At 48.6% G+C, this 25,705-nt stretch overlaps 1 protein-coding gene across 4 annotated transcripts in view; it reads right to left on the bottom strand.

The window, feature by feature from the left end:
- The window catches only part of nfkb1 (nuclear factor kappa B subunit 1), a 116,311-nt gene that overhangs the window by 40,850 nt on the left and 49,756 nt on the right, over positions 1-25,705 (bottom strand). For all 4 annotated transcript variants that reach the window (XM_033020362.1, XM_033020369.1, XM_033020353.1 and 1 more), the window contains exons 13-17: positions 20,113-20,208; positions 18,994-19,092; positions 12,447-12,594; positions 10,332-10,446; positions 8,245-8,452 (exon numbers count right to left, since the gene is read on the bottom strand). In XM_033020362.1, coding sequence (XP_032876253.1) covers positions 8,245-8,452; positions 10,332-10,446; positions 12,447-12,594; positions 18,994-19,092; positions 20,113-20,208 — 666 coding nt within the window. The remainder of the gene's footprint in view (positions 1-8,244; positions 8,453-10,331; positions 10,447-12,446; positions 12,595-18,993; positions 19,093-20,112; positions 20,209-25,705) is intronic.

Here is a 25,705-nt window from a genome sequence, read left to right as displayed (position 1 = left end):
TTGTGCCAAGCACAACAGCCCCAAGAGCACCTCACACCTGATGACCAAATTATTTCCCGTTATAGAGAGGGAGCGTTGCCTCCACAGCTCCAGCTTCTTCCCCACCTTGGCTATCCGCTCCAGCCAATTCTTGTCACACCCCCCTCCCCGAACCAGATCCTCAGCACCCTCAAGAAGTCAGGCTTGATGGCAATGGGGACGGAAGATCGGTCGGGCCAGTTGCCAAAGAGCATGGTCTCGCTCTTCCTGTGGTTCACCCTGGCTCCCGTGGCTGACTCAAACTGGTCGCAGACGCTGATCAATCTGCGGACCGACCCTGGATCCGAGCAGAAGATGGCGACATCATCCATGTACAAGGAGGTTTTGACCTGAGTGCCCCCACTGCCTGGCAATGTCACTCCTCGCATCTTTCCTGATGGACACGGCAAAAGGTTCAACAGACGAACAAGACAGGGGAGATTGGGCAACCCTGCCTGACTCCAGACCTGACGGGGAAGCTGTCTGATTCCCACCCATTGATTTGGACTGCACTACAGATATCGGTGTAGAGCAGTTGGATCCAATTCCTGACCCCCCTCCCCAAAGCCCATTTTGGAGAGCACGTCCCTCATGTACGTGTGCGATATCCTGTCGAAGGCCTTCTCCTGGTCCAAGCTGACTGGGCAGGCATCCACCCGTCTGTCCTGCACGTATGCAATGGTATCTCTGAGTAGCGCCAGGCTGTCTGAGATTTTCCTGCCAGATGGATCACAGGCTTGGCGATGGCCTTAGACAAGATCTTGTAATCAACATTGAACAATGTGATCATGCAGAAACGTGAAGTCATTGGCAAATGCCCAATCTATGAGGCATAGTTTCCATCACTATTACATCGTGAGTAGCCCCATTCGGTGTGGTGCAGTTGAAATCACCTGAGTCTACACAGGGAGGGGTGAACACTGGTATGCATGTTGTAGCCAGGCGCACTGGGGGAGGCTTGTACACATTGATGATGGTGACGTCCTAGACCTTCATTGTAAGCCATTCCAGATCTGAGTGTTCTGCAGACTGCCCTTCTGCAGACCAGTCCGTGCCATATCTGATGAAAGTGGCCAGACTATATTTACTACTTGGTGTGAAAGTAGCTCGTGTGAATTCAGGAATTGCGAGTTTCTCCACTGTTTCGCAGTGTGTCTCCTGCAGGAGTATGACGGTCGCTTTGTTGGCGTATGCTAGCTGCTCAATGATGGATATCTTAACACTGGTGAGACCTTTCAACTGTAGTATCCCAGCATCCTTGCCTTTGACGGCAGCTGCCGCACGTCCTGAAAAGAGCGCGAAGCTTGTCTCAGGGCTGCGACACTCAGTCTTTGTCCTCTCCTTGCTTTGGTTTTGTGTTCTCGGCATCTGTCTCCACAAAGTATTCCACAAGGGAAGACTAAATGGATTAACAGGAGAGACCACGAGAAGGTTGCTGACATTAAACCAGATAAAAGCTGTCCACGGTCTGACCTCCCCAGAGGAGCATGGGTGAAGCTCAACAGACTTGGTACTGGAGTTGGGCGTTTCAATGCCAGCATGTGGAGATGGGGGCTCCGTCAGAACCTAGCCTATGAATACGGAGCAGAACAACATACAGCCAACCATGTCAAATCTGGGTGCCCGCTCTACCACCCACCAAATGGAGCTCAGGGCCTGGCAGACATTGACGCCAACAGAGATAACAGCCTAGCTGCTCAACACCTTGCTTGAGATCTAACTATTCCTTTGGTTTATTTATGTTTAATTCACAAGAAGAACAATGTGATGGGTCTCCAATTCCTTACATCATTCATCTCCCCCTTCTGCTTGTAGATTAGGGTGATGCTGCCCTTTCTCGTAGTCTGTCATGCTGCCGGCTAGAAATATGTCATTGTACACTTCCAGCACGTCCGGGCCCACCCAGTCCCACAGAGCCAAATACAACTCGGCCGGTAAGCCATCGCTTCCGGGAGTTTTACTCGAGTCAAAGGAACGGATGGAGCCAGTCAGCTCCTCTAGGGTCAGTGGTTTGTCCAGACTCCCGCTTGCTGTCCTCCAAGACCTCCGTGATAGAGGATGGGAAGTTCTGGGAGACGGTGCTGTCTGTGGCCTTTCTGTCATACAAATCCGTATAAAAGGATTTGCAGATCCTCAACATGTCCGTCTGCAAGGGTGTTACCGAGCCATCCTCCTCCCTAAAGGGGCTGTCCCACTGCGACCTGATTGGCGAGTTTAGAAGAGTTTGCCCTAGACTCATACCCGCAGCATAATCGACACGAGGTCCTAGGAGGTCTTTGTAACTCTCCTTCATGCTCGAGAGTAGTCTCCTCAGCTAGGTCGCGGCGTATTTTTCAACATGCTGAAAAATGCCCGCGTGTAAAAAAGGTCGCCATGGAAAAAAATTATATTTTTTTTACTCCTGGGTTTAGTCAAAGTAGGTCATAGTAGATCGGCATGTTATACGTAGGTAATCGAGGGTAGTCGAAGGTAGTTGTAGATAGTCTTCAACATAGTCGAAGGGAGGTTGAAGGAGATCGAAAGAGGTCGTCTTCACTCTCCACTATTCGGTGTCCAATTTTCCCGAAGCTAGTCGAAGCGAGTCTTCAATATAGTCGAAGGAGGTCTTCAACATGACACTTTTTCAAACTCTCCTAAACTCGCCAATTTAATCCCTGGAGTAAAATAAAAAGCTACTTCTAACGACAACGGGATGGATCTCACGTAGGGGACAAAACATAAGGTAAGTCGTTTATTTTACATATAAACTTGCTTCTTAGGATGACTTTAATCCAAATTTCATTGGCGAAAATGTGATTTTGGCCCCATACGAACCGGCAGTGTTTTTCCTGCCGATATGGGGTTCAAATTCACTGCAACCACAACGTTCCAATTGATCGCTGTTCCACAAAAACCCACTCGCAAGATGATTAAAATGCCCATTAATTTACGGGAAGTAAACATTCCCTTCTATTTAGCCTATAAATTCATGACAATGAGATTTTAAAATCATGTTATACTGTGAATTTTTGTGTGAATGTTATTTGGACACTTAGGCTATTTAAAAATGTTAACCTTTTCTTAAGAAATGGATAGATGTTTAGATCTAGTAATTGAATTTTGTAATTAGCTACAATTAGGTAACTAATTATATGCTTTAATTTCAGGTCATCCAAGAAAGATTGTTTCATATTTGTTTCAGAATGCTTCAATCTATAATAACTGCATAATTAGAAACATAGAAAATAGGTGCAGGAGTAGGCCATTCGGCCCTTCGAGCCTGCACCGCCATTCAATATGATCATGGCTGATCATCCAACTCAGTATCACGTACCTGCCTTCTCTCCATACCCCTTGATCCCCTTAGGCACAAGGGCCACATCTAACTCCCTCTTAAATATAGCCAATGAACTGGCCTCAACTACCCTCTGTGGCAGAGAGTTCCAGAGATTCACCACTCTCTGTGTGAAAAAGGTTTTTCTCATCTCGGTCCTAAAAGATTTCCCCCTTATCCTTAAACTGTGACCCCTTGTCCTGGACTTCCCCAACATCGGGAACAATCTTCTTGCATCTAGCCTGTCCAATCCCTTAAGAATTTTGTACGTTTCTATAATATCCCCCCTCAATCTTCTAAATTCTGGCGAGTACAATCCGAGTAAATCCAGTCTTTCTTCATATGAAAGTCCTGACATCCCAGGAATCAGTCTGGTGAACCTTCTCTGTACTCCCTCTATGGCAAGAATGTTTTTCCTCAGATTAGGAGACCAAAACTGTACGCAATACTCCAGGTGTGGTCTCACCAAGACCCTGTACAACTGCAGTAGAACCTCCCTGCTCCTATACTCAAATCCTTTTGCTATGAATGCTAACATACCATTCGCTTTCTTTACTGCCTGCTGCACCTGCATGCCTACCTTCAATGACTGGTGTACCATGACACCCAGGTCTCGTTGCATCTCCCCTTTTCCTAATCGGCCACCATTTAGATAATAGTCAGCTTTCCTGTTTTTGCCACCAAAGTGGATAACCTCACATTTATCCACATTATACTGCATCTGCCATGCATTTGCCCACTCACCCAGCCTATCCAAGTCACCTTGCAGGCTCCTAGCATCCTCCTCACAGCTAACACTGCCCCCCAGCTTCGTGTCATCCGCAAACTTGGAGATGTTGCATTCAATTCCCTCGTCCAAATCATTAATATATATTGTAAATAGCTGGGGTCCCAGCACTGGGGTCCCAGCACTAGTCACTGCCTGCCATTGTGAAAAGGACCCGTTTACTCCTACTCTTTGCTTCCTGTCTGCCAGCCAGTTCTCTATCCACATCAATACTGAACCCCCAATACCGTGTGCTTTAAGTTTGTAAACTAATCTCTTATGTGGGACCTTGTCGAAAGCCTTCTGAAAGTCCAGATATAACTGGTTCTCCCTTATCCACTCTACTAGTTACATCCTCGAAAAATTCTATAAGATTCGTCAGACATGATTTACCTTTCGTAAATCCATGCTGACTTTGTCCAATGATTTCACCACTTTCCAAATGTGCTGCTATCCCATCTTTAATAACTGATTCTAGCAGTTTCCCCACTACCGACATTAGACTAACTGGTCTGTAATTCCCTGTTTTCTCTCTCCCTCCCTTTTTAAAAAGTGGGATTACATTAGCTACCCTCCAATCCTCAGGAACTACCCCAGAATCTAAAGAGATTTGAAAAATTATCACTAATGCATCCACTATTTCTGGGGCTACTTCCTTAAGTACTCTGGGAAGCAGCCTATCTGGCCCTGGGGATTTATCGGCCTTTAATCCATTCAATTTACCTAACACCACTTCCCGGCTAACCTGGATTTCACTCAGTCATCCATCTCATTTGACCCCGGTCCCCTGCTATTTCCGGCAGATTATTTATGTCTTCCTTAGTGAAGACAGAACCAAAGTAGTTATTCAATTGGTCTGCCATGTCCTTGTTCCCCATGATCAATTCACCTGTTTCTGACTACAAGGGACCTACATTTGTTTTAACTAATCTTTTTCTCTTCACATATCAGCAATTAGGAGCAGACGAGGGCATTCGATCCAATTTGTGATCCCAGCTACAAAGACAGATGTATACAGCAATTCGTTCTTCCCCCGCACAATTAAAGCATGGAATAATCTCCACCCAACTATAGTTACCCAACCAGATGCAACTAAATTTTAAGTAGCTCTTTCTTCCCAATAACCCTTTCTGGCTTAAGCCCTCCCTTCACCACCTCCAGTTTAAATTCCATTTGGAATATTTTGGAGGACCAAGAAACCAAGAACTGAAGATTTCATTTAGTTCTCTTAATTTTTAAGAAAGTTATGGGCTTTTGACTGTCCTCGATCACAGCTTTTGAGAAGTCAATGGAAAAGCAATAGGGAACAAGATGCTAATTTCAGAATATGAAAATGGCCATAACTTTTTTAATACTGGTTATGAAAGTGAATTAGGTGTCAAATTAAACTTCTTTTTATGCTTTATCTGATGGGATAAATTGCAGACTTGATTTTTAAAAATCTCAAAATGTTATAACATTGCTACTATGAGGTCGCTGGAACTCCTTCATGTTCGAGGGAAGTTCCTGAATACTCGCGAATAAAATGCCCTCGACTGCCCTCAAGGGCAGTTAAGGGCAGCCGTAGGCAATCTCATTCGCTGACCGGGCATTTTAATTGGCTCATTGGAGTTTTCAGGATCAAGGATGCCCGCTAAACTTTATTATCTATATTATTAAAAGTCTAAACATGACCACTTCCTGTTTGCACTGTATATTGATTTTAGAAAAGACGCTGCCACTTACGGCTGTGATTTTTGGCCATCTTACTCAGAGTCGCCCTTCAGCTGTCAGGGCCACAGGACCCCATCAATGAAATATAAGACTTATTAATGTTTAAAAAATGTTGAGATTCTCTCCTGTCAATCACGCCATGAAGGCCACGCCCCTTCTGGTGGGAAGGGGGTGGGACTATAAAACCCGGAAGTGTGGACGTGCCTCAGTCTGCAAAATGGGGGAGGGAGAGGTCACGACTCTCAGTCTGAGCTTTGAATAACACTGAACACTGAAGACATGTCTACTAAACCGTGAGTGTGGTTTTACTGACCTGTGAGTGCCCTTAATGTGGTTTCAAAATGAAGTTTGAAAATGAAAACGTGGTTTGAAAATGAAAATGTGGTTGGTCTGAAAATGTGGTTTGAAAAGGAAAACGTGGTTGGTTTGAAAATGTGGTTTGAAAATGAAAATGTGGTTTGAAAATGAAGTTTGAAAATGAAAATGTGGCCTAGCACCCCGCTTGAAATGGTGTGAAACTGCACTTGAATTTGGTGGCCTTGCACCCTGCTTGAAGTGGTATGAAACTGCACTTGAATTTGGTGGCCTTGCACCCTGCTTGAAGTGGTATGAAACGGTACTTGAATTTGGTGGCCTTGAATCCTGCTTGAAGTGGTTTGAAACTGCACTTGAATTTGGTGGCCTTGCACCCTGCCTGAAGTGGTATGAAACTGCACTTGAATTTGGTGGCCTTGCACCCTGCTTGAAATGGTTGGAAACTGCACTTGAATTTGGTGGCCTTGCTTGAAATGGAATTTCAAGGAATAGCCGTGAGTTAACTGCCAGCCCACCAGCCGTGAGTGAGTGAGTGAGTGAGTGAGTGAGCTGCCAGCACACCAGGCTTGAGTGACTGAGCTGTCAGCCCAAGAATCCATTCTGCCCACAATGTCCTTACTAGCCCTCTGAAAACCAGTCCCTTCAGCCCACAACACCCATAGTAGCGCTCCAGAAAGCCACCCCCCCCCCCACTGGCCACCAATATTGGTGGAGAGGTGGAATATTGCGTTGGGGGACCAGCCTTCCCGTGTGAACATGGGACCCACCGAGTCCCAGTTAGTCTAGTACTTCTTAAAAGTGTCTCCCCCACTTCTCCTCGCCTTCTCTCTCCTTCTCTCCCCCTCCCCCCCACCCCCCACCCTCTCCGCGCTCTCTAAAGGACTTACCATTACTGTGCAGCCATTTTACCTTCTTCTTCATCGCGGGTGTGAATTTCAGACTGCGCTCCCCCGCTTTACCTGGCCCCAGCCTTAGCGATGTGTTTGTGTGTGTGTGTGTGTGTGTGTGTGTGCGCGGTCTATCGATCCAAATCGCGGTTTCAATGCGGACGGTCGATCCAGCTCGAGGCTTTCCAGGCGCGTGCCCTCGAGCTTGAAGGTCGAAGACACTCATCTGGACTAGCGGATTAGGTCGCCCAAGTGGGACAGCCCCTTTAGTGTGAGGTGAAGTTTAGTCGAGGCGAGGTTTCGTTGTGAGGTTTGGTTGAGGCGAGGAGTTTGGTCGAATCGAGGGGTTTAGTCGAGGCGAGGTTTGGGTGTGAAGAGCAGTTTGGTAGTGAGGTATCGTCGAGGCGAGGGGTTTAGTGATCGATGGGTTTAGTTGGTGTGTAAGTGAGGTGAAGTGAGCTGAGGTGAGGTGAGGTGAGGAGAAGTGGGTGTCTGAGCTCAGGAAGGGAGACCGAGGTGCTGCTGAAGGAGACAAGGCCATGTCTGGGACGCGGGGCTCAGAGGTGAGACTCCAGGGAGCTTTGACATGGAGAGCTGGCAGAAGATGTTCTCCAGAGATGCTGCCTGACCCGCTGAGTACTCCAGCACTCTGTGTCCATGTTGCACAGAGATGCTGCCTGACCCGCTGAGTTACTCCAGCACTCTGTGTGTCTATCTCTGGTGTAAACCAGCATCTGCAGTTTGTTGCTTCCGCCATTGTCATTGGCGAGTCAGTGCCAGAGAGTTGGCTGCTTGTGATTCCTGGGCATTAACCTTTTGGGATGACCTGTCGTGGAAAGTCACCAAGACCAGCCATGACTCTGCTCTGATAGACATTGAAACAGATTGGTCATGTCACTGAGTACTCTCACAAACTTCCACAGATGCACTGTAGGCTGTACCCTGTACCCTGACTGGTTGCATCACGGCCTGAAACAGCAATTCCAACACACAGGAACACAAGAGGCTGCAGAGAGTAGTGGACTCAGCCCGGTCCATCACGAGCACAGCCCTCCCCACCATCGAAAGCATCTACACCCGCTGTTGGCCCAAGGCGCCGACATCTATCATGAAGGATCCGCACCATCTGGGCCGTGCCCTCTTCCCACTGCTACCGTCGGGCAAGAGGTACAGAAGGCTGAAGTCCCAGACCCCTAGGTCTCAGCTGTCCCCAGCCGCGATTGGGTACCCACCTGCATTGTTGTGGAGGGGCAGCAGGTCCATGGCGGCTGGGTTGCTGCCTTCCAGTAGCACCTGCAGCATCCGTACGTCACCCCGCTCCGCGGCCAGGTGCAGCACCGTGTTACCCTGGGAGTCGAGGAGAGCAGGGTCGGCACCGGCCCCCAGCAGCTGCTCCACCACCTCACACTGACCCGTGATCACCCCCAAATGTAGCGGCGTCTGCAACACACGGCACTCACACAGTGGGCACGGAGACAAAGGGCAGGGAGAGAGGGGGCGGGGGGAGAGGGTGCGGGGGGAGAGAGGGCGGGAGGAGAGAGGGGGCGGGGAGAGAGGGCGGGGGGAGAGAGGGGGGGGGGAGAGACGGAAGGGGAGAGGGGGCGGGGGGAGATGAGAGGGGGCGGGAGAGAGGGGGGGAGGGGGAGAGAGGGGGCAGGGGGAGGGACGGGGGCAGGGTAGGGAGGGGGCAGGGGGAGAGGGGGGGCAGGGGGAGAGGGGGGGCAGGGGGAGAGGGGGGGCAGGGGGAGAGGGGAGGCAGGGGGAGAGGGGGGGCAGGGGGAGAGGGGGGGCAGGGGGAGAGGGGGGGGCGGGGGGAGAGGGGGAGAGGGGGGGGCGGGGGAGTGGGGCGGGGGGGACGGGGGGGGGGAGAAGGGGCGGGGGGAGAAGGGGCGGGGAGAAGGGGCAGGGGGAGAAGGGGTAGGGGGAGAGAGGGCGGGGAGGGAGGGCGGGGGAGAGAGGGCAGGAGGGGACATAGGGCGGGCAAGTGGAGAGGGAGGGAGGGCAGGGGAGAATGTGCATGGGAGAGGGAGGGAGGCAGTGAAGGGGAGACACTGGGCAGCAAGGTAAATCTGTTGTGTGTGAGTTGTTTAGAGGCCAGTTGATTGAAGTTGAGTACGCATGCTCCAGTGAGAGGGAGGGAGAGGTTGGCAATGGAAGGGATTCTTGGAGCAAGGAGCATGCACATTTGGTTATAAAGAAGAAGTGTGTGCATGGTGTAAGAGGATGTAATATGAACCTTGAGGAATATAAAGAGTTGAATCGGAACAAGTGTGAGGTGTTGCCCTCTGGGAGATTGAATGTATGGGATAAATTTATAATTAATGGCATGACGTTTAACATCATTGATGTTGGATGTTGGGGTCCAAGCCCACAACACAAGTGGATAGAGTGGGAAAGAAGGCATATTACAGGCTGGCTTTCATTGGTTAGGGCATTGTATCAGGAAGAGTCAGGAAGTCACGATGGAGCTTTATAAGACTTTGGTTAGACCACATTTGGTAAATTGTGTGCAGTTCTGGTCGCCCCATTGCATGAAGTGTCTTGGGCATAGATAGGGTAGACAGTCAGAACCTTTTCCCCCAAGGTGGAAATGTCAAGGGCTATGTCAAGGATAATGTTAAAATTGTACAAGGCATGGGTGAGGCCAATTCTGGAGTATGGTGTACAATTTTGGTCGCCAAATTATAGGAAAGATGTCAACAAAATAGAGAGAGTACAGAGGAGATTTACTAGAATGTTGCCTGGGTTTCAGCACCTAAGTTACAGAGAAAGGTTGAACAAGTTAGGTCTTTATTCTTTGGAGCGCAGAAGGTTAAGGGGGGACTTGATAGAGGTCTTTAAAATTATGAGAGGGATAGACAGAGTTGACGTGGATAAGCTTTTTCCATTGAGAGTAGGGAAGATTCAAACAAGAGGACATGATTTGAGAATTAAGGGACAGAAGTTTAGGGGTAACATGAGGGGGAACTTCTTTACTCAGAGAGTGGTAGCTGTGTGGAATGAGCTTCCAGTGGAAGTGGTGGAGGCAGGTTCGATTTTATCATTTAAAAATAAATTGGATAGGTATATGGACGGGAAAGGAATGGAGGGTTATGGTCTGAGTGCAGGTAGATGGGACTAGGTGAGAGTAAGTGTTCGGCACGGACTAGAAGGGCCGAGATGGCCTGTTTCTGTGCTGTAATTGTTATATGGTTATACAGGATAGGCCGATGGGCCTGTTGTTGTGCTGGGAAACGGTGGGCTGAATGGCCTGTTGTTGGGTATGGACAATGTGGGCTGAAGGGCCTGTTGTGGTGCTGTCTCATGTTCTCTGAAGTACCTGGTAGAGGTCGTTCCTCATGTTGATGATGTCGTGGCCGGGCAGACTGACGATGACCGCCAGCAGGTGCTGGACGACCAGGGGCCGCAGGTGGATGATGGCCAAGTGTAACGCCCTGCGGTCAAAGAGAAAACATGTGCAGTGGCCGCCTGCAACAACCGCCCGCACTGGAGGCCAGTGGCTACAGTGGCAGGGTGGACAATCTGGCATCGTCTTCTCTGCAAAGTCAGAGGTTGAGGGGAGACTTGAGGTATAGATAGGGTAGACAGTCAGAACCTTTTTCCCAGGTTGGAAATTTCCAATGGGGCGGCACGGTGGCGCAGCAGTGGAGTTGCTGCCTCACAGCGCCAGAGACCCGGGTCCGATCCTGACTACGGGTGCTGTCTGTACCGAGTTTGCACGTTCTCCCCGTGACCACGTGGGTTTTCTCCGAGTGCTCCGGTTTCCTCCCACACTCCAAAGACGTGCAGGTTTGTAGGTGCATTGGCTTCGGTAATATTGTAAATTGTCCTTAGTATGTGTGGGAAAGTGCTCGCGTCCCCAAGGGGCCTGTTCCCGCGCTGTATTCTAAAACTAAAAACGTAAAAACTAGAGGGCATAGCTCAAAGATGAGAGGGGGATGGTTTAATGGAGATACTTGTTCCACACAGAGCATGGTGGAGAATCTATTCATTACTCCAGCATGACTGCTGCTGCGGCTCTGCTCTCTGCCAGCTCAACCACTGCCTCAACCGGCTGCGGGAGGTTTCTGGCCCCTCTGCCCTGGCTCCCTCTCTTTGCCTTTCATTTCATAGCCCTTCAGCCCAACTCCTCCATGCTAACCATCATGTCCCATCTCTGCACTAGTCCGACTGCCTGCGTTTGGCCCATATCCCTCCAAATCTGTCCTATCCATGTACCTGCCTGTCCAAATGTCTTAAACATTTCAATAGTCCCTGCCTCAACTACCTCCTTCAGTTTAGTTTAGTTTAGAGATACAGCGTGGAAACAGGCCTTTCGGCCCACCAGCGATCCCTGCACATTAACACCGTCCTACATCCACTAGGGACATTCTTTACATTTACCAAGCCAATAAACCTACAAACCTGTACGTCTTTGGAGTGTGGAAACCAAAGATCTCGGTGAAAACCCACGTGGTCACGGGGAGAATATACAAACTCCATACAGACAGCACCCGTAGTCGGAATTGAACTCGGGTCTCCGGCGCTGCATTCGCTGTAAGGCAGCAACTCTACCGCTGCGCCACCATAACCTCCTCTGGCAGCTCGTTCCATACATCCACCACCCTCTGTGTAAAAGAGTTCCCCCTTCACCTTAAACTTATGCCCTCTGGTTCTTGATTCCCCTGCACTGGGTAAAAGAAAATCAATGTCTGGTGTTATTGATATAATAATTAATAACACAATACATGAATAATCTCCAGTCATCAATTTGTTTGTAACTCGATCATAGTTTGCAGGTTGCTACTAAGCCACAAAGCAACAATCTTTTCCGAATCGTTGATGCAGGAAATGTTCCCGATGTTCACCTATTTTCTATGTTTCTACAAATGAAACCGTGAGGATGAATGGCTGGGGTTTTAATACACCGGGCAACATGGCTTTTCGCATCCGTGCCTTTCATTCACTATCCAATCCTTCACTTTTAAACTTTAATTATTGTAGTTTGAATCTGTTGCTGCACTCGTGTTCATATGTTCTAGGAGCAGAATTAGGCCATTCGGCCCATCAAGTCTACTCCACCATTCAATCATGGCTGATCTATCTCTCCCTCCTAACCCCATTCTCCTGCCTTCTCCTCGTAACCTCTGACACCTATACTAATCAAGAATCTGTCAAACCTCCCTTAAAAATATCCACTGACTTGGCCTCCATAGCCGTCTGTGGCAAAGAATTCCACAGATTAAAGACATTCCTACTCATCTCCTTCATAAAGGAACGTCCTTTATAACACAAAGTACTTCAAGGCCAGACAACATAAAAAAGAACACACACAGGCCCTTCAGTCCACAATGTCCATGCAGAACATGACGGCAATTTAATTATCCCCACCTGCCTGTACCTGTCAAAATGTCTATCTATGGGGAGGGGGAGGGGGAGGGGTGCAGCTACTCACCCATCTCCGTTGTGGTCCTGTGCTGCGGTGAGGTGGCGCTGCACGGCCAGCAGGATGCGGGGGTCTCCGGCGGCTGCGTAGTCCAGCAGGGCCCGTGCGTGTCGCTCTGCCAGGGCCAGAGCCTGGCCCACCGCCAACACATCTGCACCTGGACACAGGCAGAGTCACACACATGTACACCGGCCCAGACACACACTGGCACATACTCACAGACACACACACACCGGCACACACACACACACATTCACACACACTCACAGACACACACTCACAGACGCACACTCACACTCCGGCACACACTCACACACCAGCACATACTAACATTCACACACTGGCACACACACACACATTCACACACTGGCACACACACACATGGCACACAGTCACAACCACACACCGGCATTTTTCAGCTTGAAATTGTGCAATCTGGTGCATACTGTAGCGAGTCTTTTAACTTACACTTGATTGCAATTTTTTTTTCCTTTAATTAGATTAGGTATGAATAAGGTTAGGCTAAATTATATTCCTAATTACATTCCACAGTAGAGCCAGGCTCTGATCAACAGGGCAGCACATGAATGATCTTAACGTATTCATGTATGGAAATTAGATTATAATTCATGCTGTTATGCATATATATAGAGAGAAAAAACAGAGAAACAAGGCAAGAGTCGGACTTCCTTCACTGTTCTGCACAAATAAATCAATCAACCTTACCCTATAGAAACAAGATGAAAATAATTCCACGTATTCAACCGTATATGGTTCAATGATATTAAGATATATATGTAAAACATATATATGGAAACAGGCCCTTCGGTTCACCAAGTCCACACCGACCAGCAATCTACCATACACCAGTTGTATTCTACATGCCAGGGACAATTTACAGAAGCCAATTAACCTGTAAACCTGCACTTCTTTTGGATGTGGGAGAAACCGGAATATCCAGAGAAAACCATGTGGTCATAAGGAGAATGTACAAATACTGTACAGACAGCACCCGTAGTCAGGATTAAATCTGGGTCTGTGGTGCTGTAAGGCAGCAACTCTACCGCTGTGCCAACATGTAAATTATTTTTTCTGTAATATATTTATTATGGTGTCACGTCAATAAAGATGAACACAAGATTCTGATTTCTGCCCTTAGTTGGATAACACACATCTCCAGTCATTGTGTTTTATGGCTGGTTTTCAACCTCTTAAGTCTGAAGGTCTCGACCTGAAACATCACCTATTCTTTCTCTCCAGAGATGCTGCCTGTCCCGCTCAGTTATTCCAGCTTTTTGTGTCTATCTTCAGTTTAAACCAGCATCAGCAGTTCCTTCCTACACTCTTTGTTAAGCAAAACAGGTCCTATTCTCATAATATTATTCACCTCAACTGTCTTTGCTGCAGAGAATACAATCCCAGTTATCAAATCTTTCTTCAAAGTGAAAAAAAAATTCCATCCCTGCCAATATGTTCATAAATTGCCCCTGGATCCTCTCCAGAGCAATTGCACCCTTTCTACAGTGTGTCATAGTCTTACAGCATGGAAACAGGCCCTTCATCCCAACTTGTTCATGCAGATCAAGATGCGCCATCTAAACTAGTCCCATTTATCCGCATTTGGCCCATATCCCTTTAAACCTCGTGTGTGCCAGTGTGTCTGTGTTAGGTTGTGTGTGAGAATGTGTGACAGTGAAGCGGCGACAACATCCGGAGTGAGCGGAGACTTGGCGATGCCCGGGGAGCATTTCCCTTCCCCCCCCGCCCCCCCGGGAATGCGGGCCGGCCCAGGTGCTCTGTGTCCAGCTGGGGTCAGGGGGAGGTGAGGGTGAGTGACCCGGGGGTCCGGGGGAGGTGAGAGTCAGACCCGGTGGTCCGAGGAGGTGAGGATCAGTGACCCGGGGGTCATGCCTTGGAACGGAGCCTTAGCCCGAGATTCATCCCCGAGGCCCACCGTGTCTCACCTTATCACACCATCTGTACGGGATAAACTAAACTACTTTTTCCCCCCCAAATCATCCCGTGGGCCAGTAGTTTGACACCCCTACCTTAAACCAATGCCCTCTAGTTCTTGAATCACATATCCTGGGAAAAGGACCATGCATTCACCTTATATATTCCCCTCATGGTTTTTACTCACCTCTAAAACAATTTTTGCTTTATTTTGAATTTCCAGCACCTGCAGATTTTGGTTCCATGAATGTCAAATGTACGGCAGTTTGCCATTTTAAATAGTGTGCTTAAGAGTCTAAGACAATTAAATTGCTCATTCTTTACGGGAAACACGCCAACAGAAAACTATTCTCATTGGTGAATGTGGAGGAGAGCTGGAAACCTTGCACGAATTGAATTGTCCGTGACTTTATTTATTTAAAAAAAATTGAGCGCAGGAAATTTGTGATCAGCGTGAAAGCGTGAGAATTTCATGAAATGCGTGAGTTTCACACTCAATGCGTAAGAGTTGGCAGCCCTGCACACCGGCACACACTCACACACACACACACTGGCACATTCACACACCGGCACGCACACACTCACACACACACCAGCACACACACACTGGCACACACCAGCACACCCTCACACACACACGCACACATAGACGGGCCAGTGTGTGCACCAATGCATACCCCCCCTTGACTAACGTACGTAAATAGTTATGTTTCGTTTATTGTCACGTGTACCGAGGTACAGTGAAAAGCTTTTTTGTTGCATGTTAACCACTCAGCGGAAAGACAATACATGATTACAATCAAGCCAAACGAAGGGTCTCGACCCGAAACGTCACCCATTCCTTCTCTCCAGAGATGCTGCCTGTCCTGCTGAATTACTCCAGCTTTTTGTGTCTATCTAATTATTCCACCTTGTGTCTACCGTCGATTTAAACCAGCATCTGCAGTTCTTTCCTGCACATTACAGTCAAGCTGTCCACAGTGTACAGATACAGGATAACGGGAATAACGTTCATTAATAATTCTGACAGTCTGTAATTTCCACCACACTGTACCATCGCCCACATTTACATTGGAAACTTTTGTAACTTGGTTAGCGCCAAAACGTCGAGACTTGTGTACTGTCTAGGTGAGGTGTGCTGTATGATTTTAACTGGGTTGTATGCAAAGCAAAGTATTTCACTGTACCCAGGTACATGTGACAATAAAGTATTATTGAATCATTGAAACAAACTGGCAAAGGCCGTGGGCGGCAGAAAGTGCCCCAAGCCACTGGTCTGTACGGAGTTTGTACGTTCTCCCTGTGACCGCGTGTGTTTTCTCTGGTGCTTTGGTTTCCTCCAACGCTCCAAAGACGTACAGGTTTGGAGGTTAATTGGTTGGGTATGGGAAATTGTCCATCGTGTTTGTAGGATAGTGTTAATGTGCGGGGATCGTTCATCTGTGCAGTAAGGGAGAGGAGGTGGGAGAGAGGGAAGGGGGAGGGGGGGAGAGATGGAGGGAGGGGGGAGGGGGGGAGAGGAGGGAGGGAGGGGGGAGGGGGGGGGGAGAGAGGGAGTGAGGGAGGGAGGGAAAGCGGGAGGGAGGGAGGGAGGGAGGGAAAGAGGGAGGGAGGGAAAGAGGGAGGGCGGGGGTGTTTAGGGGGTGGATGGGGAGGGGGAAGGTGGCGATCAAGCGGCTGCTTTGTCTTGGACGGTGTCGAGCTTCTTGGGAGTTGTTGGAGCCGCACTCACCCAGGCAAGCGGAGAGCGATCCATCACACTCCTGAGCGGTGCTGTGTAGGCGGTGGAAAGGCCGTGGGGGGGTCAGGAGGTGAGTCACTCCCCGCCCGTCTGTGACCTGCCGCGTGGCCAAACTGTTATGTGGCTGGTCCGGGAGAGGCTCTGATTGGTGGTGACTCCACAAGATTCATGTTGGGAGACTGGGTGACATTGAGCATTAACAGGGGGTGGGTCAGAAGGAACTGCAAATGCTGGTTGAAGATGAAGATAGACACAAAATGCTGGAATAACTCAGCGGGACAGGCAGCGTCTCTGGAGAGAAGGAATGGGTGACGTTTCAGGTCGAGACCGTTCTTCAGACAGGAGGTGATTAGACTCAAGATGACCAGGTTCCCAGGAGTAAAGATCACCAACACGAAGCTATGGCCAAGAAAGCCTGCCAACACCTCTACTGTGACAGGAATTTCAACAAATCCAATGACTCTTACGAACATCTACGATGCACCATAGAAAGCATACTGTCGGGGTGCATCACAGCCTGGTTTGGGAACAGCTCTGCCCAAAACCGTTAGAAATTACAGAGAGTTGTGGACGTAGCCCAGTCCATCACACAGACCAGTCTCCCCACCACTGGATCCATCTACACTTCACGCTGCCTCGGGAAAGCAGCCGACATAATCAAAGACTTGTCCCTGTCCCACCCCGGTCATTCCTTCTTCTCCCCACTCCCATCCGGCAGAAGGTACAGAAGCTTGAAAGCGTGCACCACCAGACTCAGGAACAGCTTCTTCCCCTCTGTTATTATTATGATTAGTAAGAGATTAGTATGCAAAATTAAAGCACACGGTATGGGGGGTTCAGTATTGATGTGGATAGAAAACTGGCTGGCAGACAGGAAGCAAAGAGTAGGAGTAAACGGGTCCTTTTCAGAATGGCAGGCAGTGACTAGTGGGGTACCTCAAGGCTTGGTGCTGGGACCCCAGCTATTTACAATATATATTAATGATTTGGACGAGGGAATTGAATGCAACATCACCAAGTTTGCGGATGACACAAAGCTGGGGGGGGGCAGTGTTAGCTGTGAGGAGGATGCTAGGAGGCTGCAAGGTGACCTGGATCGGCAGATGCAGTATAATGTGGATAAATGTGAGGTTATCCACTTTGGTGGCAAAAACAGGAAAGTAGACTTATAATCTGAATGGTGGCCGATTAGGAAAAGGGGAGATGCAACGAGACCTGGGTGTCATGGTACACCAGTCATTGAAAGTAGGCATGCAGGTGCAGCAGGCAGTGAAGAAAGCGAATGGTATGTTAGCATTCATAGCAAAAAGATTTGAGTATAGGAGCAGGGAGGTTCTACTGCAGTTGTACAGGGTCTTGGTGAGACCACACCTGGAGTATTCCTGGGATGGCAGGACTGTCATATGCAGAAAGGCTGGATAGACTTGGCTTGTACTCGCTAGAATTTAGAAGATTGAGGGGGGATCTTATAGAAACTTACAATATTCTTAAGGGGTTGGACAGGCTAGGTGCAGGAAGATTGTTCCCGATGTTGGGGAAGTCCAGAACAAGGGGTCACAGTTTAAGGATAAGGTGGAAGTCTTTTAGGACCGAGATGAGAAAAACATTTTTCACACAGAGAGTGGTAAATCTCTGGAATTCTCTGCCACAGAAGGTAGTTGAGGCCAGTTCATTGGCTATATTTACGAGGGAGTTAGATGTGGCCCTTGTGGCTAAGGGGATCAACGGGTATGGAGAGAAGGCAGGTACAGGATACTGAGTTGGATGATCAGCCATGATCATATTGAATGGCGGTGCAGGCTCGAAGAGCCGAATGGCCTACTCCTGCACCTATTTTCAACGTTTCTATGTTATCAGGCTTCTGAACGGTCCTTCCATAAGCTAGGGTATTGTCCGATTCACCTCTACCCCATTGTGGACATTGGACTTTGTCTCTGGAACTGTAACATTATCACGCTGCTGCACTCTGGTAGTTTTATATTTTCACTTTGTTTTTTAGTTTTAGAGACACAGCGCGGAAACAAGCCCTTTCAGCCCACGTGGTCCATGCCGCCCAGCGATCCCCACACACTAACACTATCCTACATCCACTAGAGACAATTTTTACATTTACCAAGCCAATTAACCTACAAACCTGTATGCCATTGGAGTGTGGGAGGAAACCGAAGATTTCGGAGAAAACCCATGCAGGTCACAGGGAGAACGTACAAACTCTGTACAGACAGCACCCATAGTCGGGATGGAACACGGGTCTCCGGCGCTGCATTCGCTGTAAAGCAGCAACTCTATCGCTTTGCCACCGTGCCTGTTGTGTTTGGCTTGAGTATACGGAGGTATGGAATGATTTGACTGGATAGCACACAAACAAAGCTTCTCACTTATCTCAGTACCAGTGACAATAATAAATCAATCCCATAGAGATAGAGATCTTTTAGAGGCATATAATATCATGGGGGAATAGTGAAGGTGAGTGCATGGACTCTTTTATCCAGAGTAGAGGAATCAAGAACCAGAAGACATCGGTCCAAGGTGAGAGGGGAAAAGATTTAATAGAAACCTAAGGGGCATGTTTTTCACACAGAGGATGGCGGATGCATGGAACAAGCTGCCAGAGCGAGTAGTTGAGGCAGAAACTATAACAATATTTAAAAGATATTTGGACAGGTAATGGATAGGAAATGTTTCGAGGGATTTAGGCCAGGTGGGACTAGTGTAGATGGGACATGTTGGCCGGTGTGGGAAGGTTGGGCCGAAGGGCGTGTTTCCACACTGTATGACTCTATGCCCAATTCGAGTCTCTCTCCTTCAGTGAATTAACCATTCCGAGGCAAAGCACAGAACGACATGAAGTCAGGCACTTACTTGGGTGGTGTGACCCTAGGGCAGGTGATGGGGACAGGTCTCCAGGCTGGATGGGGGAGCCGACGGTCTCTGCAGGCGCTTGGCCATGGTCCATGGTGGCTGCAACACAACAACACCGGGTCAGTGGTTTCTGGTGACCAGCGGGTTGTCACCGCCCGCCACAGGCCCTGGCCTGAGGCCAAGTTATCCCTGCGACCACCCCACCCCCCTCCCCGCCCCATCACAGGACGGAGCCTGGGGCCTAGCGATCCCAGCGACCACCCCACCCCCCATCACAGGATGAAGCCCGAGGCCTAGTGATCCCAGTGACCACCACACCCCCTCCCCCATTATAGGACAGCCTGTGGCCTAGTGATCCCAGAGGCCACCCCACCCCCCTCCCCTATTAAGGGACAGCCTGAGGCCTACTGATCCCAGTGACCACCCCACCCCCTCCCCCATTATAGGACAGCCAGAGGCCTAGTAATCCCAATAATAGCTCCCACCCCACCCCACCCCCTGTCACATCACAGGATGAAGCCTGAGTCCCGTGACTGCACCCCCTCAACCCGGTCACAGCGGGGTCAGGGCCCCAGCCAGGAGTCGGGCCTCTAACGTATGGCACACCACCCCAGACACACCTCCCCCCCACACCTCTCCCCTGGGACCCGACCCTCACCACCTCTCGGATTGGCCCTCTTCCTCACTCGCCCCCCCGGCCCACACCCTCACCCCTCCCCCCAACCTAACCCCCTCCCACACTGATCCCCCACCCCAAACCTGCACCCTCTCCCCTCACACATACCCCTCCCCACGCTCCAGGCATAGAGCCTGTGCACCCCCCATCACACCCTGTCCTTGCTCACTACCCATCCCCCCGTCCCCCCCTCCCACCACAGCCTGGCCGCTCCCTCCCCGTCCCCTCCCCCTCCCCCACACCAGCCCTTCCCCATCACCATTCACCTCCCTCTCCCACATCCATGCCCCCGACAATAGGACCACCTCCCCCATTTACCTCCCCATCTATTTCCCCCCCCCCCCCCCCACACACTCTTCTCTTCAACCCTCTCTTCCCGTGTCTGACCTGTGCCTGACCCACTCTCCCCGTGAGGGTGAGTGAGTTTGAGCAGGTAACATTACCATGTTTCATGCCTGCACTAGTGTTGGTGGTTCCGGGAGGATAGGCATAGTTTCCAAAGTTGGCATATCCTTGGAATCCCGCAAAGTAATTGGACCCTAAAACGGAAACAAGAGAATCGTTTAGGAAAGGTGACCAAGGAGATTGATGAGGGTGGGGCGGTGGATGATGTGGCCCTGGATTCTGATAAAGTCCCTCATGGTCGGCTGATCCAGAAAATTACGATGTACGGGATTCATGAGGATGGTTCCACTAGTGGGAGAGTCTAGGACTAGAGGTCGCAGCCTCAGAATAAAAGGGCGTGTGTTTAGAAAGGAGATGAGGAGGTGTTTCTTTAGTCAGAGGGTGGAGAATCTGTGGAACTCATTGCCACAGACGGCTGTGGAGGCCAAGTTAATGGATATTTTTAAGGCAGAGATTGACAGATTCCTGATTAGTGCGGACGTCAGGGTTATGGGGAGTAGCCTCGATGGGCCGAATGGTCTAATTCTGCTCCTAGAACTTATGAACATGAGTATGAACATGATTTGGTCGAATGGATTCAAAAGCGGCTTACACATAGAAGACAGAGGGTTGTGCTGGAAGGTAGATATGCTGTCTGGAGGCCTGTGACCAGTGGAGTTCCGCAAGGATCTGTGCTGGGACCTGTGCTGTTTGTGATGTACTGTATATAAATGACTTGGATGTAAATGTGGATGGGTTGGTCTGTACGTTTGCTGGTGATACCACAATTGGAGGAGATTGTGAGGGCTTTAGGGCTTTATTCTTTGGAGCGCAGAAGGTTAAGGGGGGACTTGATAGAGGTTTTTAAAATGATGAGAGGGATAGACAGAGTTGACGTGGAAAAGCTTTTCCCACTGAGAGTAGGGAAGATTCAAACAAGGGGACATGACTTGAGAATTAAGGGACTGAAGTTTAGGGGTAACATGAGGGGGAACTTCTTTACTCAGAGAGTGGTAGCTGTGTGGAATGAGCTTCCAGTGAAGGTGGTGGAGGCAGGTTCGTTTTTATCATTTAAAAATAAATTGGATAGTTATATGGATGGGAAAGGAATGGAGGGTTATGGTCTGAGCGCAGGTATATGGGACTAGGGGAGATTATGTGTTCGGCACGGACTAGAGGGGTCGAGATGGCCTGTTTCCGTGCTGTAATTGTTATATGGTTATATGGTTATAAGACACAGGGGATATAGATCAACTGCAGAAATGGGCAGAGAAATGGCAGATGGAGTTTAACCCGAGCAAGTGCGAGGTGTTGCACTGCGGGAGGTGGAACGTAAGGGGAGAGTATACCGTTAATGGCAAGACCCAATCGCATTGATGCTCAGAGGGATCTTGGACTCCAAGTTCATAGCTCACTGAAGGTTCACAGGTCACAAGTAGGTAGGGTGGTAAAGAAAGCGGATGGTATGCTTGCTTTAAGAGTCATAAGAGGTATAAGAGTCAGAAGGTATGAGACGGGAATTGGCTAGGATAGACGAGCAACTTATACTTAAAGGGTTGACGGCGGAAATGCAATGGGAAAGATTTAAAGACTGCATGGATGAACTCCAAAAATTGTTCATCCCTGTCTGGCGAAAATATAAAACGGGGAATGCGGCTCAACCGTGGCCAACGAGGGAAATCAAGGATAGTGTTAAATCGAAGGAAGAGGCATTTACATTGGCCAGAAGAAGCGGCAAACTGGAGGACTGGGAGAAAGTTAGAACTCAACAGAGGAGGACAAAGGGGTTAATTAAGAAGGGAAAAATAGAGCATGAAAGAAAGCCTGCGGGGAATATAAAAACTGATTCTAGAAGCTTCTTTAGATATGTGAAGAAGAAATGAGTCAGAAACAGGTGAATTTATAATGGGAAACAAGGAAATGGCGGACCAGTTAAACGAGTACTTTGGTTCTGTCTTCACTAAGGAAGACACAAACAATCTCCCAGAAATACTAGGGGACCGAGGATCTAGTGGGAGGGAGGAACTGAAGGGAATCTACATTAGTCAGGAAATGGTGTTACGTAAACTGCTGGGACTGAAGACAGATAAATCCCCAGGGCCTGATGGTCTGCATCCCAGAGTACTCAAGGAGGTGGCCCTGGAAACCGTGAATGCATTGGTGATCATTTACCAATGTTCTCTCGACTCCGGATCAGTGGATTGGAGGGTAGCCAATGTAACTCCACTTTTTAAGAAAGGAGGGAGAGAAAACGGGGAATTATAGGCCAGTTAGCCTTACACCAGCCAATGGGGAAGATGTTGGAGTTGATTGTTAAAGACATAATAGCAGCACATTTGGAAAGCAGTGACAGGATCGGTCAAAGTCAGCATGGATTTATGAAGGGGAAATCACGCTTGACTAATCTTCTGGAATTTTTTGAAGATATAACAAGTAGAATGTATAAGGGAGTGCCAATGGATGCGGTGTATCTGGACTTTCAAAAAGTCTATGACAAGGTCCCACACAAGAGATTAGTGTGAAAAATGAGAGAACGTGGTATTGGGGGTAGGGTATTGACATGGATAGAGAACTGGATGGCAGCCAGGAAGCAAAGAGTAGGAATTAACGTGTCCTTTTCAGAATGGCAGGCAGTGACTAGTGGGGTGCCGCAAGGCTCGGTGCTGGGACCCTGTTGTTTACAATATATATTAACGATTTAGACGAGGGAATTAAATGTAACATCTCTAAGTTTGCGGATGACACAAAGCTGGGTGGCTGTGTGAGCTGCGAGGAGGATGCTATAAAGCTGCAGGGTGACTTGGATAGGTTGGGTGAGTGGGCAGATGCATGGCAGATGCAGTATAATGTGGATAAATGTAAGGTTATCCACTTTGGAGGCAAGAACTGGAAGGCAGATTATAATAATAATAATAATATATCTTTTATTGTCATTGCACGTCAGTGCAACGAGATTTAGTGAGATTAGGAGAAGGGGAGGTGCAACGAGACCTGGGTGTGCTTCTACATCAGTCACTGAAAATAAGCATGCAGGTACAGCAGGCAGTGAAGAAAGCTAATAGCATGTTGGCCTTCATTGCGAGAGGATTTGAGTTTAGGAGCAAGGAGGTCCTACTGCAGTTGTACTGGGCCCTGGTGAGACCACACCTGGAGTATTGTCTGCAGTTTTGGTCTTCTAAGGCTTCTTGGTCTTCTAAAAGTCCTGTCCCACGGTACGAGTTCATTCCAAGAGCTCTCCCGAGTTTGCCCTGATTCGAACTTGGAGATTTATGGTAATGGCCACTCGTCGGTAATCGGGGCTCTCGTGGACATTTTTCAACATGTTGAAAAATCTTCACGAGTCTTCCCGTGCTTACCTGCCGTTAGCAAGTCTTCCCGAGTACCTGCCGTTAGTGTTACATAGTTACGAGCCGCTAAGAGACGTCCCTGAGCTCCGACGTACCCGCTACGTTCTTCTCCGTGCTTACCACGAGTTTGATTTTATTTAAACTCGGGAGAGTTCTTGGAATGAACTCATACCATGGGACAGAGCTATTAGGCTCCTTGGAAGCCTTACCCCATTATTCAAACCTCACGTCAAAAACCTTGGCGTAATATTTGACTCAGCGTTGAAATTTGACAAACAAGTCAATGCCGTGGTAAAAGCTAGTTTCTTCCAGCTTTGGAAGATAGCTAAAATAAAACAATTCCTCCAGTTTGACGACCTCGAAAAGATCATCCACACATTTATCTCCTCCCGCCTCGATTACTGTAACTCCCTTTACACTGGCATCAGCCAATCTTCCCTGTCCCGCCTGCAACTAGTCCAAAACGCCGCAGCGAGACTCCTGACGGGCACCCGAAAAAGGGACCACATCACCCCGATTCTGGCCTCTCTCCCTGTGCGGTTCCGAATAAATTTCAAGATCCTTCTTTATGTTTACAAAGCCCTTAACGGGCTTTCCCCCACCTACATCAAAAGTCTGCTTACCCATCACACCATCTCCAGGTCCCTCAGATCGGCCGACTTGGGGTTACTGAACATCTAGGCATAAGCTCAGGGGCGACCGCGCCTTTGCGGTTGCAGCTCCTAAACTGTGGAACAGCATCCCTCTTCCCATCAGAATTGCCCCCTCCGTCGACTCTTTTAAGTCGAGACTTAAAACTCATCTTTACTCTCAAGCTTTTCTTGACGTCCTCTGAGGGAGGGCTATACATATGTATTTATGTATGTACTTAATCTATGAACCACTGTTGTATAACGTTAGTACCTCCACCAATGTAAAGCACTTTGGTCAACGAGAGTTGTTTTTTAAATGTGCTATAGAAATAAAAGTGACTTGACCTGACTTCTAATTTGAGGAAGGACATTATTGCTATTGAGGTAGTGCAGCGAAGGTTCACCAGGTTAATTCCCGGGATGACAGGACTGACATATCATGAAAGAATGGGTCAAATGGGCTTATATTCACTGGAATTTAGAAGGATGAGAGTGGAATTTACAGAAACATTTAAAAATTCTTAGAGGATTGGACATGCGAGATGCAGGAAAAATGTTCCTGGTGTCGGGGGAGTCCAGAACGAGGGGTCACAGTTTAAGATTAGGCCATTTAAGGCTGAGATGAGGAAAAACCTTTTCTCCCAGAGAGTTGTGAATCTGTGGAATTCTCTGCCACAAAAGGCAGTGGAGGCCAATTCACTGGATGTTTTCAAGAGAGTTAGATTTATCTCTTAGGGCTAACGGAATCAAGGGATACGGGGAAAAAGCCGGAACGGGGTACTGATTCTGGATGATCAGCCATGATCATATTGAATGGCGGTGCTGGCTCGAAGGGCTGAATAGACTACTCCTGCACATATTTTCTACATTTCTATATCTATGTATTGTGTGCAGTTCTGGTCACCCCCATTACAGGAATGTGTGGAGGCTTTGGAGAGGTTGCAGAGGAGGTTTACCTGAATGATGCCTGGATTAGAGGGCATCCAGAGGGTATTAGAGGTTGGACAAACTTGTGCTGTACTGTTCTATGTTGTATGCGTAAGACACTATTGAATGTACAGAGAATGCATCAGGTGTTTTTACAATTTTTAATATATTTGTATATTTTTCATTCTGAGTAGTTTAGTTTTGAAATCTAAAAATAAAAATTCAAAATGTTGTCAACTACCTGTACCTCCTCTGGCAGCTCGTTCGGTACACTATGCGAAAAAGCTACCCTTTCAGGTTCCAATTCAACATTTCGCACCTCACCTTAAATCTATGTCCTCTGGTTGTCAGTCCACACCTGACGACACAGGTCCACACCACCAAAATGCTCCCACCTTCAGCCTACCAGCTGGTCAGTGAGGGGAGAGCAGAAACTGTCCACGGTGGCAGAAACATCAGTCCAGCTGCTGAACTTGGACAATGGGACTCGCTGGACTTTTGAATCCAGAAATCGCAGGTCCAAAGGGACTTGGGAGATTCCAAAAAAGTCAATTTGCAAATCAAATTGGTGGTAAGGGAGGCAAACGCGATACTACCATTTATTTAGACTCATCGAGTGACACAGTGCATAAACAGGCCCTTCGGCCCATGTTGCCCACACCGGCCAACATGTCCCATCTAGACTAGTTCCACCTACCCACATTTGATCCATATCCCTCCAAACCTGTCCTGTACATGTACCTGTC

The sequence above is a fragment of the Amblyraja radiata genome, chromosome 1, assembly GCF_010909765.2.
Source record: "Amblyraja radiata isolate CabotCenter1 chromosome 1, sAmbRad1.1.pri, whole genome shotgun sequence".
Lineage (NCBI taxonomy): Eukaryota > Metazoa > Chordata > Chondrichthyes > Rajiformes > Rajidae > Amblyraja > Amblyraja radiata.
This window is presented reverse-complemented; position numbering and strand designations above follow the sequence as displayed.